The sequence below is a fragment of the Pristiophorus japonicus genome, chromosome 7 (genome assembly GCF_044704955.1).
Source record: "Pristiophorus japonicus isolate sPriJap1 chromosome 7, sPriJap1.hap1, whole genome shotgun sequence".
Taxonomy (NCBI): Eukaryota; Metazoa; Chordata; class Chondrichthyes; family Pristiophoridae; genus Pristiophorus; species Pristiophorus japonicus.
Window position 1 is genome coordinate 11,943,029 of NC_091983.1, and position 21,202 is coordinate 11,964,230.

The window sequence follows — 21,202 nt, forward strand, 5'->3', positions numbered from 1 at the left end:
TGCCCTGTACAACTGTAGCAACACCTCCCTGCCCCTGTACTCAAATCCTTTGGCACCATTCCTGTATCGAAGGAGGATTGGAAGATTGTGGAATTTTTATCCTTATTTCCCTCAGCAACCACGGATTCACCCCCGTTAGTCCTGGTGACTTATCCACTTTAAGTAATGCCGGCCTTTCTAGTACCTCCTCTTTATTTTGATCTCATCCAGTCTCCCAGCAACCTTCTCGTTTACCAGAGCTTTGGCAAAGTTATCTTCCTTGGTGAACATTGATGAAAAGTACGCAGTACCTCAGCCATGCCTTGTGCCTCCACCAATCGATCTCCAGTTCGGTCCCTAATCAGCCTCACTGCTCCTCTGACAATCCTAGTCAGCTTGACAACTTTATATAGCATCTTATAACACAGAAGGTGGTCATCGGCCCATCATGCCTGTGCTGGCTCTTTGAAAGAGCGATCCAGTATGTCCCACTCCCCTGCTCTTTCTTCATAGCTCTGCAAATTTCTCCTTTTTAAGTATTTATCCAATTGCTTTTTGAAAGTTCCTACTGAATCTGCTTCCTCCACCCTTTCAGGCCGTGCATTCGCTGCATAAAAGTTCTCATCTCCCCACACTGGGGTTTTTGTCAACCACCTTAAACCTGTGTTCTCTGGTTACCGATCCTCCTGCCACTGGAACTCTATCAAAACCCCAATCCTCATCAGTTTGAATATAATTCAAATACAAAAACAAAGACTGAATGTGTGACTTTAAAAGGGAATCGGAGTTACGTCTATGTGCCACGGACTGATTATCCTCCACCCTCTCATTATAGGCAGTCCCTCGGAATCGAGGAAGACTTGCTTCCACTCTAAAAGTGAGTTCTCAGGTGGCTGAACAGTCCAATACGGGAACCAGTCTGTCACAAGTGGGACAGACAGTTGTTGAGGGAAGGATGGGTGGGACTGGTTTGCCGCACACTCCTTCCACTGCCTGCGCTTGTTTTCTGCATGCTCTCGCCGTTGAGACTCGAGGTGCTCAGCGCCCTCCCGGATGCGTTTCATCCACTTAAGGCAGTCTTTGGCCAGGGGCTCCCAGGTGTCAGTGGTGATGTCGCACTTTATCAGGGAGGCTTTGAGGGTGTCCTTGTAACATTTCCGCTGCCCACCTTTGGCTCGTTTGCCGTGGACGAGTTCCGAGTTGAGTGCTTGCTTTGGGAGTCTCGTGCCTGGCATGCGAACTATATGGCCTGCCCAGCGGAGCTGATCAAGTGTGGTCAGTGCTTCGATGCTGGGGATGTTGGCCTGGACAAGGACGCTAACGTTGGTGCGTCTGTCCTCCCAGGGAATTTGTAGGATCTTGCGGAGACATCGGTGATGGTATTTCTCCAGCGACTTGAGGTGTCTACTGTACATGGTTCACGTCTCTCAGCCATACAGGAGGGCCACCCTCGAGCCCCATTTCAACTGAGGACTGCAGTTCCCCGTGTGCGTGGGACATTCACTGGGACTATTTTCTATGCAGGTACTGCACTCCTTATTTGGGCAACATCATTCTGTGACACAAACACAGCTACATCTGTAGCTGCACACTTCTACCACTAGGTTGAAATTCAGAAGCTCTGGATCCCCATATCTGTACCTCCAGCACCACTAATACACTCTGAGGGAAATTTGCTTAGTCCCGACTCGCCGTGTGTAAGAAGATCTATTGTGACAAATAACTTCGTATTGGGCAGCTGAAAGAACGAAGTTCTGTGGAAATAATTACAGTTATGAAAATCAAAAGGATCTCAGCAAGTTAAAATAGACGACCTGCTTTTCTGTTCCGTTTCTTTTCACTTGGTCCTTGTAGTTCTTGCCCATCCTGAAGGACCCAGCTAATCCATGACCTTTGACCTGTTCAATCACTTGTTCTGCAATAAGTTTGGCTAAGGTCTTCCTGATCAGATGGCGATTCCGCTGAACATCGTACTTGTAGGTAGCAGTGATGTATTTATATATAGCACTGACAGAAGTCGCCACCTTCACCTTCATTTCCTTTATCGCGGTAATTAGCATTACTCGTAGACCTGTACACAAGGAAAGATGAAAGCAGTACAAAAAATATCAATTCACCCTTTGTGACAATCTTTGACCCGATCCTGGTCTGGCAACACTTCAATTTTAAAATTCTCATCCTTGTTCTCAAATCCCTCCATGGTCTCACCCCTCCTTATCTCTGTAGCTTCCTCCAGCCCCACAACCCTCCGAGATCTCTGTCTTCCTGCAATTCTGGCTTCCCCGATTTTAATCGCTCCAACAGTGGCAGTCACACCTTCAACTCTTTCTCTTCCTTTAAGACACTCTCTAAAACCATCATGTGGCTCGGTGTCAAATTTTCTCTGTTAAGTGCCTTGTTTTACTACATTAAAGGCGCTATATAAATGCAGTTGTTCTTTGATTTCAAAGCTTCTTTCCAACGTAACTGGGAATAAGTTGATCGTTTCAGATAAGTTGAGTGACCAGCGAAGATCCACAGTGCGGGGACACCAAGATTGAAACGCATTGAAAATCGAGAAACAGTGATGCCAAACTGGGGTTTAATACGTATGTAAAAGGATACCTATTGGCACGGGACATTCCACGGTCTTGAGGTCCTATAAAAGAATGAGATGGAGTAGGACACTGTGTAAGGAATTTTAATTTCAACACACTAACGATGTAGTACGGTGACTTGGAGGACATACTGTTTTATGTCAGCAGCATTGCCCCCATCTACTACAACAACAACAACTTGCATTTATATAGCAGTACAACATTCCAAGGCGCTTCACAGGAGTGTTACAAGACAGAGTGTTACAAGCCACATAAGGACTGAGAAGAGAAAAATGTTATTCACTCAAAGGGTTGTGAATCTTTGCAATTCTCTACTCTGGGTTGCGGGTGCTCAGTCATTGAGTATATTCAAGGCTGAGATAGATAGATATTTGGATATTAAGGGAATCAAGAGATATGGGAATAGTGCGAAAGGTGGAGTTGAGATCGAAGATCAGCCATTGAATGGTGGAGCAGGCTCTTCGAGACACTCCCTAAAACCATCACCTGTCCTAATGTGGTTCGGTGTCAAATTTTCTCTTCCATCTCAACTCCACCTTTCGCACTAGTCCAGTTCCTATTTTTTATGTTCTTTTGTTCTGTGTCTCCTCCTCCTTCATTTCTGTCTCTCTTTTTTACACCATTTCTGCCTGACTCTCTCTCTCTCTCCATGTTACTTCTCTTCTCCACTTGCTCGTTCACCCTCCCCTTTCACTCCTTGTTCTTTCATTCTCCTCCCTCACTAAGATAAAACTTACCTACATGTTGGGATCGTGTTATAATAATGCTTTTGTTTAATTGTTATGATAAAAGTAAGTAAAATGTGTGTAAGCTTAGTTAACCATGGTAAGAACGGAGAAGCAAAGCATCATGGTAAATTGAGCCATTATTAGGTTAACCATTTTTGTAACTGCTGATACAGCTTCATTTAGAACTAAAATGGCCACGGTCAAAATATTAATTCATAAGATAAAGATATGCGGCATGTACCATTTCTATCATAATTTTGTAAAGCCAGGCTCAGTAATGAATTGCGTGTGACATGGTCTTTATAATTGTTCTGAGAGAAGTGATTCCTGCCACAGAGAGGGAGGGGAGATAGAGATAACATAGAAGGTCAAAAGGCAATAGACTTAGAATGATCTATTGTAAGGCTGAAACAGCTGCAGATTTTCACAGCATTTGAATGGGAGGAAAAGGGTATAAAGTAACAGCTATTGAACTCTGGAGGTAGCGCTAACACAGAAGAAGACTGGAGGAGGACTAAAGTCAACAGAACACAGCAAGAGACAAGTGCCGCAGGCACTCAGTGGGCTACCATTGAGGATTGAAGGAACAGACTGTCGACTATTGCCTTGTTAAGTATTATTTCGTTGTACTGGAAGTTAACTACTTAATAAAATCTGTTGTGCTTATTTACAATCTACCTGTACCCAGCGTGGTTTGTTGTGGTCACAGACATAAGTCTCTTCTGACAGATCTAATAAATCTTACATCCTTCACTCTTCCCTCTTCTCTACTTCTCACCCTTTCATCCTCCTCATTCACTTCTTGGTCTCTCGGTTTCCTTCTCACGCTCCTTCACTCCTTACTTCCTCTCCTCCTCCTCCTCCTCCTCCGCCTCCCATAAGAACATAAGAACATAAGAATTAGGAACAGGAGTAGGCCATCTAGCCTGCTCCGCCATTCAACAAGATCATGGCTGATCTGGCCGTGGACTCAGCTCCACTTACCCGCCCGCTCCCCGTAACCCTTAATTCCCTTTTTGGTTAAAAATCTATCTATCTGTGACTTGAATACATTCAATGAGCTAGCCTCAACTGCTTCCTTGGGCAGAGAATTCCACAGATTCACAACCCCTCTGGGAGAAGAAATTCCTTCTCAACTCGGTTTTAAATTGGCTCCCCCGTATTTTGAGGCTGTGCCCCCTAGTTCTAGTCTCCCCGACCAGTGGAAACAGCCTCTCTGCCTCTATCCTGTCTATTCCTTTCATTATTTTAAACGTTTCTATAAGATCACCCCTCATCCTTCTGAACTCCGACGAGTAAAGAACCAGTCTACTCAATCTATCATCATAAGGTAACCCCCTCATCTCCGGAATCAGCCTAGAGAATCGTCTCTGTACCCCCTCCAAAGCCAGTATATCCTTCCTTAAGTAAGGTGACCAAAACTGCACGCAGTACTCCAGGTGCGGCCTCACCAATACCCTATACAGTTGCGCAGGACCTCCCTGCTTTTGTACTCCATCCCTCTCGCAATGAAGGCCAACATTCACCTTCCTGATTACCTGCTGCACCTGCAAACTAACATTTTGGGATTCATGCACAAGGATCCCCCAGGTCCCTCTGCACCGCAGCATGTTGTAATTTCTCCCCATTCAAATAATACTCTCTCTCTTCTCCTTCTGGTCTCAGCAGGCCACAAAGCATGAAGGCAAGTGGACCATCTGGAAGCTCTCTGGCTGGGTGAACTCTCAGACACACCACGAAGCACTCGTGACTGCCGTGTTTCTTTGTAAACAGAGATTTTTTTTAATTGCAGGAATGGTCCTCAATTCTCATCAAGATACACGATACCAGCGTGGTCAATGCTCAACAACAACGCTTCTACTTCCTTCTCTAGTGCTCAGATGAGCAGACTGCATCCAGCCCTTCAAGACAGAATGGCAGCACATTATTTTTTTCAAAACAAAGAACTTTCTAAAGCAGAACACACAAGCTTTGAAAAGGGGATTGTCCTTTGAGCTTGTGGGTTGGCGGCCTTTGATTCTGAATATCGATGTTCAGAACTGCTAAAATCAACTGGTCTGGGTGATATATTGAGATTCTGGCAATGCTATTACAGGTACTTCATTGAAAAAGAATACTTTTCTAGTCGTATGATGGGACACTCAGAGGACCTATTGTGCAATGAAGTCAATGCGGGTGATTTTAACCAAAGCCGCCCAGCGGGAAGCTGATGGGATCACACCGGCCACCTGTTTTACACTCCACACAATTTTACTGTCCATTGAAACCGGCAGAAAATCCCATCCCATTAGATTCCCACTGTGCGGGATAGTTTAGAATTGCCCCCTATAAATCACTGTCCTCTGGATTTCCCCATCACATGACCAGATCTGTATCCTTTTCAATGACAAGTGGCCTGAATAGGCTGATTAGCATTCCCGACTCATTACTTTTCACTGGGATGTGTGCACAGTTTTGGTCTCCTTATCTGAGGAAGGATATACTTGCCTTAGAGGTGGAGCAACAGAGCTTCACTAGATTGATTCCTGTGATGAGAGGGTTGTCCTATGAGGAGAGACTGAGAATATTGGGCCTATACTCTCTGGAGTAGAATGAGTGGTGATCTCATTAAAACATAAGATTCTGCATGGGGATTGACAGGGTAGATACTGAGAGGTTATTTCCCCTGGCTGGAGGGTCTAGAATTAGGGGGCATAGTCTCAGGATAAGGGATCGGCCTTTAAAATGGAAATGAGGAGGACTTTCTTCACTCAAAGGGTTGTGAATCTTCAGAATTCTTTACCCCAAAGGGCTGTGGATGCTGAATTGTTGAGTATATTCCAGGCCGAGATAGACAGATTTTTGGACTCTAGGGGAATCAAGGGATATGGAGATCGAGCGGGAAAGTGGCGTTGAGTTCGATGATCTTACTGAATGGCGGAGCAGGCTCAAGGGACCGTATGGCCTACCCTGCTCCTTATTCTTTGTGATCTTCTCTTTTCACGTGGGAGTGACAGGTTGAGGCACTCTGATCCTCAATTAGGAAAGTACAGGACTGGAAAAGTGTCTGTAGTCCATCAGGTTAGTTCCAAAAACAAATACTTCTTCGTTACCCAATCTCAAATATTGATCGAATTATCCCTTAAATGTTTAACACGCTATCTTGCCTCCACTAGTTCCCCGAGTGATCCATTCCAAACATTCTGTGCAAAGTAGTTCTATCTGTCTGTGCACCTTTTGGAAATCCATGTCCCTGGTTCTAGAATTTGCGGCAATCTCAAACATATTATATAAGGATTCAACTTCTATATTGCCTTGCGGAATTTGTACACAAAGAATATCATATAAATTGGCCAGAAAAAGCAGCAAACCTGAGGACTGGGAGAATTTTGTAATACAGCAGAGGAGGACAAAGGGTTTAATTAGGAGGGGGGGAATAGAGTATGAGAGGAAGCTTGCTGGGAACATAAAAACTGACTGCAAAAGCTTCTCTAGATATGTGAAAAGAAAAAGATTAGTGAAAACAAACATAGGTTCCTTGCAGTCAGATTCAGGTGAATTTATAATGGCGAACAAAGAAATGGCGGACCAGTTAAACAAATACTTTGGTTCTGTCTTCACGAAGGAAGACACAAATAACCTTCCGGAAATACTAGGGGAGCGAGGGTCTAGTGAGAAGGAGGAACTGAAGGAAATCCTTATTAGGCGGGAAATTGTGTTAGGGAAATTGATGGGATTAAAGGCCAATAAATCCCTGGGGCCTGATAGTCTACATCCCAGAGTACTTAAGGAAGTAACCCTAGAAATAGTGGATGCATTGGTGATCATTTTCCAACAGTCTATCAACTCTGATCAGTTCCTATGGACTGGAGGGTAGCTAATGTAACACCACTTTTTAAGAAAGGAGGGAGAGAGAAAACAGGTAATTATAGACCGGTTAGCCTGACATTAGTAATGGGGAAAATGTTGGAATCAATTATTAAAGATGAAATAACAGTACATTTGGAAAGCAGTGACGGGATCGATCCAAGTCAGCATGGATTTATGAAAGGGAAATTTTGCTTGACAAATTATCTAGAATTTTTTGAGGATGTAACTAGTAGAGTGGACAAGGGAGAACCAGTGGATGTGATGTATTTGGACTTTCAACAGACTTTTGACAAGGTCCCACACAAGGGATTGGTGTGCAAAATTAAAGCACATGGTATTGGGGGTAATGTACTGACGTGAATAGAGAACTGGTTGGCAGACAGGAAGCAGAGAGTCGGGATAAACGGGTCCTTTTCAGAATGGCAGGCAGTGACTAGTGGGGTGTCGCAGGGCTCAGTGCTGGGACCCCAGCTATTTACAATATACATTCATGATTTGGATGAGGGAATTGAGTGTAATATCTCCAAGTTTGCAGATGACACTAAACTGGGTGGTGGTGTGAGCTGTGAGGAGGATGCTAAAAGGCTGCAGGGTGACTTGGACAGGTTAGGTGAGTGGACAAACACGTGACAGATGCAGTATAATGTGGATAAATGTGAGGTTATCCACTTTAGTGGCAAAAACACGAAGGCAGAATATTATCTGAATGGCGGCAGATTAGGAAAAGGTGAGGTGCAACGAGACCTGGGTGTCATGATACATCAGTCATTGAAAGTTGGCATGCAGGTACAGCAGGCAGTGAAGAAGGCAAATGGTATGTTGGCCTTCATAGCTAGGGGATTTGAGTATAGGAGCAGGGACGTCTTACAGGGCCTTAGTGAGGTCTCACCTGGAATATTGTGTTCAGTTTTGGTCTCCAAATCGGAGGAAGGACGTTCTTGTTATTGAGGGAGTGCAGCGAAGGTTCACCAGACTGATTCCTGGCAGGACTGACATATGAGGAGAGACTGGATCGACTGGGCCTGTATTCACTGGAGTTTAGAAGGATGAGAGGGGATCTCATAGAAACATATAAAATTCTGACAGGACTGGATAGGTTAGATGCAGGAAGAATGTTCCCGATGTTGGGGAAGTCCAGAACCAGGGGTAAGCCATTTAGGACTGAGATGAGGAGAAACTTCTTCACTCAGAGAGTTGTTAACCTGTGGAATTCCCTACCGCAGAGAGTTGTTGATGCCAGTTAATTGGATATATTCAAGAGGGAGTTAGATATGGCCCTTACTGCTAAAGTGATCAAGGGGTATAGAGAGAAAGCAGGAAAGGGGTACTGAGATGAATGATCAGTCATGATCTTATTAAATGGCGGTGCAGGCTCGAAGGGCCGAATGGCCTACTCCTGCACCTATTTTCTATGTTTCTGTTTCTATCATCTCCTCAGGGCCTTCTCTTCTCCAGGGTAAATAATCCCAGGCTTCATCTATAGTTCAGTAAGGCAATGGCATGGTACATAAGAACATAAGAAATAGGAACAGGAGTAGGCCATACGGCCCCTCGAACCTGCTCCGCCATTTAATAAGATCATGGCTGATCCGATCATGGACTCGGGTCCACTTCCCTGCCCATTCTCCATAACCCCTTATTCCCTTATCGGTTAAGAAACTGTCTATTTGTGTCTTAAATTTATTCAATGTCCCGGCTTCCACAGCTCTCTGAGGCAGAAAATTCTACAGATCCACAACCCTCAGAAGAAATTTCTCCTCATCTCAGTTTTAAATGGGCGGCTCCTTATTCTAAGATCATTCCCTCTAGTTCTAGTCTCCCCCGTCAGTGGAAACATCCTCTCCTCATCCACCTTGTCAAGCCCCCACATAATCTTACATGATTACCTCTCACCTCTTAATCTTCTGAATTCCAATGTGTATAGGCCCAACCTACTCAACCTTTCCTCATAAGTCAACCCCCTCATCTCCGGAATCAACCTAGTGGACCTTCTCTGAACTGCCTCGAAAGCAAGTATATCCTTTCGTAAATATGGAAACCAAAACTGCACGCAGTATTCCAGGTGTGACCTCACCAATGGTAGTTACATAGAAATGCCATAATAAGCCATCCGACTGAGGAGTCTGCGCACTTCCTGATGGTTCGGTGTCAGCGGTGGGTAGCACTCATGCCTCTGAGCCACAAGTTTGTGGGATCATGCCCCACTCTGGAGATTTGACCCCAAAATCCAAATACTACTACAGTGCAGTACTGAGGGAGTGCCGCACTGGCGGAGTTGTCGTCTTTTGGATGAGATGTTAAACCGAGGCCTCATTTGCCCTCTCAGGTGGATGGAAAAGATCCCACGGCACTATTTCGAAGAAGAGCATGGGAATTTTCACCTGGTCTCCTGGCCAATATCTATCCCTCAATAGATCACTAAAACAGATGATCTGGTCATTATCGCAGTGCTCTTTTTGGGAGCTTGCTGTGCACAAATTGGCTTGCCGCGTTTCCCACCTTAAAACAGTGGCAATGCTTCAAAGTACTTCATTGGCTGTAAAGTGCTTTCGGGCATCCTGAGGTCGTGAAAGGTGCAATATATAAATGCAAGCCTTTCTTTTTTTTCTCGTGAATCTTTCTTGCCGTTGTGGTCTGATTTGACGGTGGCCGAATGCAAGCTGCTCGGCAAACCTCTAGAATTCTGTGCTGTGGAATGGAGATCCATTGGCTGCCTTTAACACTACTGGCATTCATGTACAGCAACGTTCTTGTGGATGGAGCCCCTAGCACTGTACATTTGGTTATTCCAGTTGCTGGAAATTGGGAGAAAGGCCACTACAAAGAGATAGTCCTCTCATGGAGAAGGTCCACAAAGTTAAGTTGTATAAGGCTAGATCTAGGTTAGATGTCAGGAGGTGGTCCTCACAGAGATTAATAGACCTCTGGAACAAGCTGCCCTCTCATGTGGTGGATGCAGACTCCCTGAATTCCTTCAAGCAAAAACTGGATTTGTTTCTGGCTGCAGCGGAAATCACCTGGGGATTCTTAAGTTAGGCCAGAAAAAGCAGCCTGCTCCAAAAAAAAATGCCGCAAATACTGGGGAAAATTGAGCCTTATTTTCCCCAGTATTGCAGCAGATGCCCGGACACACTGACAGAATTGAGAAACACATTAATAGAAAGATAGAGATAGATAGATAGATAGATAGAAAGATAGAGATAGATAGATAGATAGAAAGATAGAGATAGATAGATAGATAGATAGAAAGATAGAGATAGATAGATAGATAGATAGAAAGATAGAGATAGATAGATAGATAGATAGAAAGATAGAGATAGATAGATAGATAGATAGAAAGATAGAGATAGATAGATAGATAGATAGATAGATAGATAGATAGATAGATAGATAGATAGATAGATAGATAGATAGATAGATAGATAGAAAGATAGAGATAGATAGATAGAAAGATAGAGAGAGATAGATAGATAGATAGATAGGAAGATAGAGATAGATAGATAGATAGAAAGATAGAGATAGATAGATAGAAAGATAGAGATAGATAGATAGATAGATAGATAGAAAGATAGAGATATAGATAGATAGATGGAAAGATAGATAGATAGATAGATAGATAGATAGATAGATAGATAGATAGATAGATAGATAGATAGATAGATAGATAGATAGATAGATAGATAGATAGATAGATAGATAGATAGATAGATAGATAGATAGATAGATAGATAGAAAGATAGAGAGAGAGATAGATAGATAGATAGATAGATAGATAGATAGATAGATAGATAGATAGATAGATAGATAGATAGATAGAGAGCGAGAGAGAGCGAGAGAGAGCGAGAGAGAGCGAGAGAGAGCGAGAGAGAGCGAGAGAGAGCGAGAGACCCGAACCGACGACTGAGAATGCCACTGGACTGGACAGCCTTCAGGCAGAGTTGGAGGTAAGTTGCTGCTATGTGTTTTTCAATTCCTTTTCATGTGTTAGGAGCTGGCTGTATGCTTCACTTTGCAGCCTCAGCTCGCATTGTGTCCCTGGTTACCATGGCAGCCTGATCTTTTTGGCGCAGATCAAGGCTCCACTCACCTCGGGAAGAGACCCAACGGGGAAACTTACAACACTTTTTTTTTTTGACGTACTTGAGCCACAAAAAAAATCAGGCGTAACTCTTCAAGTACGCCAAAAAATGCTTTGGGGAAAATTGAGCCCATAGAAGGTAGGTACTGCAGGGAATTTAATGACCAGAGTGATCTCCTGGACTAGTTTTGATCGCCTCGATGGGTCGGAGAGGAATTTCCCAGATTTTTCCCCCCCAAATAGGCCTGGATTTTTAATCTATTTTTTTGCCTCCCCCAGGAGATCACATGGTTTGGGGTGGGATGGAGTGTATATGTTGTGATACACAAGGTATCGCAATTATGTGGGATGGACCAGGTGGTCTTTACCTATCTGTCATTTTTCATATGTTCGTAAAGTCAATACTAACTCTCTACCACAGATAATCAGGTAGATCTCACTTGACAAGTAATGCAGGCACCCAACATCTTGTAACAGTTTCTTCTATCTTTATTGCCCAGAATTCCCGGCCTCCCTGGGTCCGTACGGAGTGTGTACCGACCCGGGAAGGCATCGCAAAAGTCGGTTTCAGCGCACAATGCGCATGTACTGAAAACCGGCTTTTCCGATCTGTCAAGCTCCAGCTTAACAGATCATCCGCATCTCGGGAGCAAGCACATTAGCACGGGCAAGATTGCGGGATTTACCCATATCTTGTCCAGAAAATAGCCTCAAAACTCTTGCGTCTGTTAAAAGCAGGCGCATAGTCTACTTTTACAAGCGTAAGAGTTTTAAAACACACTTAAAACATAAAAAATAAAATTGAAAAAACACATTTTATTTTTAAAAACCCTGCCCACTACATTAAATTGATTTTAAACCATAGTTTAAAATACATTATAAAAACTCGGAAAAAACATTTCTCCAAGATATTTATTAACTTTAATTTCAATTAATTTTAATTATGTGATGTGTGTTTTTTATTTTTTATTTGGTGTTATTGTGTTTGGTTTTTTTTCCCTCAATTAATAGCGATGAGAACTTGTAAATACGGAGTTACGATTGCTATTAATTGAGAATACTGTACCTGATTGGCTGAGCAGTCACACATGACTGTATCTTCTGCGTGGGAACCTGGAGGACGGGAGCGCGCTTCACAGCGCGTGAAGGGAAGGCTCCCCACCGAATCCCACACTCCCTCGGGACCACCAGGTACTTTCGGAAAAATTCTCCAGTTGGAGGCGTTCATCCAAAAGAAGCCTCCGACCAGAATTTCAGGGAATGTCTATGCCTGCAAACCATTTGGAGAAGGTTTGGAGAAGGGTTTGACCAATGTTCCTGCTAATTTTTTGGGGGGTGTGCCTTTTTTCCATTTAAAAGCCGCTGAGTGGCCAGTGCAGGATCTCCAGACCGCTGCACAGCCACGCAGCTTAACGGGAACATTGGTTTTGACCATCCCTGTGCTTTTTCTACTTTAACTGAAGATAGCTATTGTATAGAGATTTCATTTTTTATCCTCAATAACTAACAATGGCCAAGCTATTAGGTTACCTCCACAAACTTTACTTTATTTTCATCCCCACACCCATGCGCCCCCTCCCTCCCACCTTTCTATCATTTGGTTGCTCACTGTTTCGTACTGTAATCTGGTCATTATCACATTGGTATCTGTGGGAGCTTGCTGTGCTCAAATTGGCTGCTGCATTTCCTACATTACAACAGTAACTGCACTCCAAAAAGTACTTCATTGGCTGTGAAGCGATTGGAGACATCCAGAAGTTGGAAAAGGTGCTATATAAGTGCAAGTCTTTTTTTTTAAATGGTAATTTCTACCAATACTGTTTCCAATTTCCGGTCCATTAAGGAACGGGCATCAGATCGTGGAGTGCGTGCCTGCTGTTTCCAACTCGCACTCCCAGCGGCTGGGTCTCCGCACCAGGAGCTCGGATTTATACGGTTTCCTGCAGCTGCCAGATCAGTCCGCTGTACAATAATAAAGGAAGCACTTACTAGGATAGTTCACCTTTTCCTTGGGCTTGATTTCATTTTTCTTCGTGCTTGTTTTGCAACAGGCTGCAGGTGGTGAAGGTGGGATGTAATAATTTACAGATGTCCCCTAGTAAGAGAAGCACAAGATCAGTGACATTGCGACTGTAATGATTTCTTTCCCATTTTAACCATTTGGCCAGGGCACTGGGGATATCTCCCCTGCTCTGCTTCGAAACAGTACCACAGGATCTTTTTACATCCACCTGAGAGCGCAGATGAAGCCTCGGGTTAGCGTCTTATCCGAAAGACGGCACCTCCGACAGTTATGTGCTCCCTCAGTACTGCACTGGAGTGCGAGCCTGGATTATGCGCCCAAATCTCTGGAGCGGGACTTGAACCCACAACATCCTGACTCAGAGGCAAACGTGCTACCCACTGAGCCAAGGATGAAAAGCAACAATAATCAGTTTGCAGGCCTGCAGTTAGCAGATATTACACCACCCACGTCACGTTGCTTTCCACAACCACCTTGGCCATCTCCCACCATCAAAAATAGAAATAATACAAACAGAAGAAACAACAAGCAGAGACAATCGGGAAACAGGAAGAGACAGAGAACCACAAGGCGGCAGAAACACCACCAGCAACATGAAGACAACACAAGCAAAGTGTCATTTATCTTGAGCAATCCCATTGGTATCCTTAATGTTTTTGACCAGAGGCCAGTACCAAGATACCAAGTATCTACAGGAGCGATCAGATCTCTACAGTACGTAACTAAGCAGCTCTCAGCCAAGACAGATTGAAACAAGAGATAAGCAAGAAGGGACATCGCACACACAGTTTGAATCATTCTAGTCAATCTATGCTGTGCTCTTTGCATGGTTCGAATATCCTTCTTATAATCTGGTGCCAGAACTACAAGCGGTTGTCCAACTGTGGCCTAACCAATGTCTTGTACAAATTCAGCATCGCTTCCCTGCTTTTATATTCATGGCATCTATGTATAAAACCCAGAAGCTCATTCACCTTTTTAATGAACTGTTCTAACCGCAGTCCCACCATTTAGGATCAGTGTATCAGCACCCCTGGCTCTCTGTTCCTTCACCCCAAGAGTCTTAGGGGGAGAAATTGGGCCTGGTTTGCGCCTCCTGTTAGCGCCTGCGAGACGGTGGTAACAGGACACTATGGGATTACCAACCGTGCGCAGCGAAATTGCCAACGCCCGCGAACTTCCCTGGCGGTTTTGCACTGGCGCTAACACTTACCTCCTCAATGTCCTGTGCCCCAGAGATCAAGACGCCACCCGGTGCGCAGCACCCCATTAGCGCCCCGGATGTAGTATTCGCTCCCGCTCCCTGCAGCACCGCCGGGCGGCAGCTGCAGGAGGCGATGTCACCTCGGCCGGGCCGCTTGGGGAGCGATATTAAAAGGCAGTGGTGGTCAGGTGGGGCAAAATGTATTTATCTCCCCATTCTGCTGCCTGCTGACTTCTTTTGGCCCCGTGATTGCTCAGCCCTGCACTCTCTCTTAAGAGTGCATGGGGCTGCTCGGCACATAGCGCAGGTGCCGTGGTCCAACAGACAGCATGAAAATTAGTTCAGCCCAGCACTTCCCTTTAAGCGAGGGAAGGAGCATGTGCAGACGGCAGTGCCGCACTAAACATCGCTCCGACAATACCGCCCCTTTCACTCCATTTAGCGCTCTGGGGGAAGTGGTAACGCTTGATTTAGCTCTCCACTTCCCTCTCGGAGCACTGAGGCGGAACTTTACCGCCCGTCCCTGGAAAGTTAGCGCCCCAAACGGGGCAATTCCTCGCCCTAACTGTTTGCAGTAAAGTTACTTTCAGTCTTCTTTTACTCAGTGTATTACCTTCTCTGATACCACAGCTTCCACAGAACGTTATAGAGTTATGCAGTGCATAAATTTAGCATACCATTGGGCTGCTAACTCTGGTTGGACATATTCCTGGAGGTTTCAACACATGACCTCCCACCTCCGACTGCCCTGCCCAATCAAGTAGCCTTTCTTCTCCATCTCCAATACTTTTATAACTAATAAACAAAAGTGTTCTTAAAAAAAAAAATGTAAAAACAATTCTTTTCAATGCCCTCTGTGATTTTTCTCCCCTGGGTTTGCCCGCAACAATGTCCAGGGGATTAATCTTCAATTCCTGGAGACTCCAGGGCATTCCTGGAGGGTTGGCAACGATAGCATCCGGATAAACAGTAGGTTCAAATGATGGACTGTACCTCCGGGAGCAACAGCGTGTCTTGTTTCATTTCCTCACGCGTGTGGGTCAGGATGAGGGCCAGCATCTCCACAGTTTTCCCCAGACCCATCTCGTCGGCAAGGATACCCCCAGGCCAATCAGCACTTGGTTGAGGGTGCTCACGGATAATGCTACAAACAGTTTGAGAGCAGAGAGGTAGCAGGTTGGGCAATACAGAACTTCTACATTTATACAGAAATCAATGGAAGTGTACAAGACAACACTGCTTATGGTAAATCAGAAAGTACGCTGTTTTTCTACTGACTGGAGCATTATACCGTGTAAAGCACAATGTATTATTCGATTGCTGAGGTAGAGCTGGCTTTAACTAGACCTATTCCTTTAAAGCAACAAAGACTAATTGTTATAAGCAAGCACACTTGGAATTTAACTGTTGTTTGGTCAGGAAACTCCCTTTGGATTAGATTGTGCTCTTTGGCTGCCATTCAGGAGTACCCAGCATTTCGGCATTATTTGGTCAGGTACAGTAGGTGCAACAAGAGGGCCACATCTTAGTGGGATGGGAGATTCCTGTTACATGTGGCCCTCATTACACTCGGTTTCTTCTCAAAGTTTTTACCCAAGTATTCCAGAGTTAAGAAAGAAAATGAAAAGACATAAAATAAAGAGATGTGGGGCAGTGGCAGCAGTTGAGAGAGGTCACCGGAGGTACAGAGGGGTGAGGTCACCGGAGGTACAGAGGGGTGAGGGCACCGGAGGTACAGAGGGGTGAGGGCACCGGAGGTACAGAGGGGTGAGGGCACCGGAGGTACAGAGGGGTGAGGGCACCGGAGGTACAGAGGGGTGAGGGCACCGGAGGTACAGAGGGGTGAGGTCACCGGAGGTACAGAGGGGTGAGGGCACCGGAGGTACAGAGGGGTGAGGTCACCGGAGGTACAGAGGGGTGAGGGCACCGGAGGTACAGAGGGGTGAGGGCACCGGAGGTACAGAGGGGTGAGGGCACCGGAGGTACAGAGGGGTGAGGGCACCGGAGGTACAGAGGGGTGAGGGCACCGGAGGTACAGAGGGGTGAGGTCACCGGAGGTACAGAGGGGTGAGGGCACCGGAGGTACAGAGGGGTGAGGTCACCGGAGGTACAGAGGGGTGAGGGCACCGGAGGTACAGAGGGGTGAGGGCACCGGAGGTACAGAGGGGCGAGGGCACCGGAGGTACAGAGGGGTGAGGGCACCGGAGGTACAGAGGGGTGAGGGCACCGGAGGTACAGAGGGGTGAGGTCACCGGAGGTACAGAGGGGTGAGGTCACCGGAGGTACAGAGGGGTGAGGGCACCGGAGGTACAGAGGGGTGAGGGCACCGGAGGTACAGAGGGGTGAGGGTACCGGAGGTACAGAGGGGTGAGGGCACCGGAGGTACAGAGGGGTGAGGGCACCGGAGGTACAGAGGGGTGAGGGCACCAGTAGCAGTGAATGAGCATAAGAGAGACAGACAGAAACTTTAAGGATAGTAACACAGAAAAAGGGAAAATGGGAGGGAGAAAGAGGGAAAGAGTGAAAGACAAAGAAAGAAAGAGAGAGAAAGACAGACAAATTCATATAGAGCATTTCACCACCTCAGGATGCCCCAAACGCTTTACAGCCAATGAAGTACTGTTGAAGTGTAGTCACTGTTGTAGTGTAGCAGCAGCCAATTTGCGTACAGCAAGCTCCCACAAACAGCTATATCATGACCACATTATCTGTTTTAGTGATGCTGGACGAGAGCATACATGTTGGCCAGGACACCAGGGAGAACTCCCCTGCTCGTCTTCAAAATAGTGCCATGGGATCTTTTACATCCAGCTGAGAGGTAAGACGGGGCCTCATTTTGACGCCTCATCCGAAAGACGGCACCTCCGACAGTGCAGCACTCCCAGAGTATTGCAGTGGAGTGTCAGCTTGGATTTTGTGCTGCGGTCTCACTACAGATAGCGAGAGTAACTGAGTCACAGGCAGGGAACGAGAAAGCGCAAAGCTACTATTGACAGCATTAAGAACCCATCTGAACAGTAAGGTTGGTGAGCGGGGTGATTGGAGCTTGTATGAATACGATGTTACCTCGGATATATTTGTTACAATATCAAAACAAACAACAAAAGAACTCTGAATACCCCAACTTGCCAGCACTCCGAGGCCACCAAATGTGCTTTCAGCACCAGTGCCAAAAGGAGTTCCAGATGGTAAAATATACCCACCAGCCAGTGTAGGGGTTGTAATATAATTTCTTCTCGTCCTTTGTGGTGACTTCTTTCCATAACAAGTGGAGGGCATTTTCTGCAAGAAAAAATATGTTTGTAAACTGCATCATTACATTGAACATTGTGATGGAGTTGGATGGCAAAGAATGAGAGTGAGGAAATACAATGAATGGATCAGATGCCCACCAACTGCACTTTAAGTGGACGGTAAAAGCATGCTGGTGTTCTCACATCCACTTTTGCATCTAAAATTCCACGGGCTCAACCTTGCTATAATGTGCCTGGATCACTGCATAACGTGCCTTGCAGGATATGCATGGGTAGCTCGCACGCGTGTTGGTGTTGATTGTACTTTGCATGCAATACTGAAGGAGATGATGGGGACTGTTGGGCACATGAAGCTGGTCAAGTGTTCCGCAGCCTAGTTCCCATTAGTGTGACGGACACGGAGGATTTAAGGTTGGGGCTGTGTTGGAATCCCAGGTACACCATGCAGACTGATGACCAGACCACCAAGGGCTGTCAGTTGCCACTGGGATGGGAGTCCTTTTAGTTCCGAGCTATCAGTCCAAGGCAGGCAAGCATTTCCTAGCCCAGAACTGGTTGCGCACATAGCAGTGATATCATAGATGGAAAGATATGGTGTCGTTGCTTGAATTTGTAGGGGCGACCTTAAGCTCCCCGTCCCAGTTCCACGCTGACCTCGGTCTTTGACCTTCTACATTGCTCCGGGAGATTTGTAGGATCTTGCGGAGACATCGTTGGTGGTATTTCTCCAGCGACTTGAGGTATCTGCTGTACATGGTCTCTGTGCCATACAAGAGGGCAGGTATTACTACAGCCCTGTAGACCATGAGCTTCGAGCCTGATAAAGTGCAACATCCCCACCGACACCTGGGAGTCCCTGGCCAAAGACTGCCCTAAGTGGAGGAAGTGCATCCGGGAGGGCGTTGAGCACCTCGAATCTCATCGCCGAGAGCGTGCAGAAATCAAGCGCAGGCAGCGGAAAGAGCGTGTGGCAAACCAGTCCCACCCACCCCTTCCCTCAACGACTATCTGTCCCACCTGTGACAGAGACTGTGGTTCTCATATCGGACTGTTCAGCCACCTAAGGACTCATTTTTAGAGTGGAAGCAAGTCTTCCTCGATTCCGAGGGACTGCCTATGATGATGATGACACTGCTCCAGTGAAGCTCAACGCAAGCTTGAGGAGGCTCGTGAGCTATGGAACCTGCCAGCGCTTGGCCAGCGCTTGTGGTTTTCAATCGTAACTTACCCCATCGCCTCACATTATACGTGTCTCTTAAACGTCTTTAATTTCTGTCTTTATTGGCTCACGTTAATATCACTTCAGCTATGTAGCCATCTTCTGTTTACCACTTAAGAACTTTGTAGATCATTCCGTGTGCATGTGTGCGCGTGTTCCCTCTAATCCTTTGTTCTATTCTGTTTTAAATGCTATTCAAGTGGAATGCTGCTGCCACAGATTGGCACTAAGGCTCTGTACAATGGTGGTAACACACAGAATGACACTAGAATACCGTTCAGTTTTACCAATATTTAACTATCTTAAACCTACAACTTAAGTGAGAATCCTGTCACTGAATGAACAGGAGTCATTTAATGGCTGTCCCCCAGCTCTCGAGAAAGAGTTGCCAATAACAACAACAACTTGCATTTATATAGCGCCTTTAATGTAGTAAAACATCCCAAGGCGGTTCACAGGAGTGATATAAAACAAAATTTGACACCGAGCCACATCAGGAGATATTGGGGCAGGTGACTAAAAGCTTGGGCAAAGAGGTAGGTTTTAAGGAGCGTCTTAAAGGAGGAGAGAGAGGTAGAGAAGCGGAGAGGTTTAGGGAGGGAATTCCAGAGCTTGGGGCCCAGGCAGCTGAAGGCATGGACACCAATAGTTGAGCGATTAAAATCAGAGATGCTCAAGAGAGCAGAATTAGAGGAGGTCAGATATCTCGGGGGTGCGGGTTGGGGCTGGAGGAGATTACAGAGATAGGGAGGGGCGAGGCCATGGAGGGATTTAAAAACAAGGATGAGAATTTTAAAATTGAGGCGTTGCTTAACCAGGAGACAATGTAGGTCAGTGAGCACAGGGGGTGATTGGTGAACAGGTCTTGGTACAAGTTAGGACATGGGCAGCAGAGTTTTGGACGACCACAAGTTTATGTAGGGTAGCACGAGGGCGTGCATTGGAATAGCCAAGTCTAGAGGTAACAACGGCATGGATAAGGGCTGCAGCAGTGGATGAGCTGAAGCAGGGGCAGAGACGAGCAACGTTACAGAGGTGGAAATAGGAGGTCTTCGTTACGCCGCAGGAATGTGGTCAGAAGCTCAGTTCAAGGTCAAATATTACACCAACTTGTGAACAGTCTGGTTCTAGGCAGACACTAGGATGGAGACGGTGGCTAAGGAACAGAGTTTGTGGCGGGGACTGAAAACAATGGCTTTGGTCTTCCCAATACTTAGTTGGAGTAAATATCTGCTAACCCAGGACTGGATGTCGGACAAGTAGTCTGACAATTTAGAGACAGTGAAGGGGTTGAGAGAAGTGGTGGTGAGGAAGAATTGGGTGTCATAGAAACATAGAAACAAGGTGCAGGAGCAGGCCATTCAGCCCTTCGAGCCTGCACCGCCATTCAATAAGTTCATGGCTGAACATGAAACTTCAGTACCCCCTTCCTGCTTTCTCGCCATACCCCTTGATCCCCCGAGTAGTAAGGACTTCATCTAACTCCCTTTTGAATATATTTAGTGAATTGGCCTCAACTACTTTCTGTGGTGAAGAATTCCACAGGTTCACCACTCTCTGGGTGAAGAAGTTTCTCCTCATCTCGATCCTAAATGGCTTACCCCTTATCCTTAGACTGTGACCCCTGGTTCTGGACTTCCCCAGCATTGGGAACATTCTTCCTGCATCCAACCTGTCCAAACCCGTCAGAATTTTAAACGTTTCTATGAGGTCCCTTCTCACTCTTCTGAACTCCAGTGAATACAAGCCCAGTTGATCCAGTCTTTCTTGATAGGTCAGTCCCACTATCCCGGGAATCAGTCTGGTAAATCTTCGCTGCACTCCCTCAATAGCAAGAATATCCTTCCTCAAGTTAGGAGACCAAAACTGTACACAATACTCCAGGTGTGGCCTCACCAAGGCCCTGTACAACTGTAGCAACACCTCCCTGCCCCTGTACTCAAATCCCCTCGCTATGAAGGCCAACATGCCATTTGCTTTCTTAATCGCCTGCTGTACCTGCATGCCAACCTTCAATGACTGATGTACCATGACACCCAGGTCTCGTTGCACCTTCCCTTTTCCTAATCTGTCACCATTCAGATAATAGTTTGTCTCTCTGTTTTTACCACCAAAGTGGATAACCTCACATTTATCCACATTATACTTCATCTGCCATGCATTTGCCCACTCACCTAACCTATCCAAGTCACTCTGCAGCCTCATAGCATCCTCCTCGCAGCTCACACTGCCACCCAACTTAGTGTCATCCGCAAATTTGGAGATACTACA

The 21,202-nt window shown here is 45.9% G+C and overlaps 1 protein-coding gene across 8 annotated transcripts in view; it reads right to left on the reverse strand.

The window, feature by feature from the left end:
- shprh (SNF2 histone linker PHD RING helicase) overlaps positions 1–21,202 on the reverse strand; it is a 154,977-nt gene that overhangs the window by 98,958 nt on the left and 34,817 nt on the right. For 7 of the 8 annotated variants that reach the window (XR_011593821.1, XM_070884805.1, XM_070884807.1 and 4 more), the window contains exons 6-9: positions 17,662–17,740; positions 15,452–15,602; positions 13,221–13,326; positions 1,794–2,050 (exon numbers count right to left, since the gene is read on the reverse strand). Coding sequence is in view for 7 of the 8 variants with exons in the window: in XM_070884805.1 (XP_070740906.1) it covers positions 1,794–2,050; positions 13,221–13,326; positions 15,452–15,602; positions 17,662–17,740 (593 nt within the window). In the remaining variant the exon portion in view is untranslated. Of the gene's footprint in view, positions 1–1,793; positions 2,051–2,583; positions 2,618–13,220; positions 13,327–15,451; positions 15,603–17,661; positions 17,741–21,202 lie in introns of those variants that run through there. The other variant, XM_070884810.1, reaches the window with a different exon arrangement.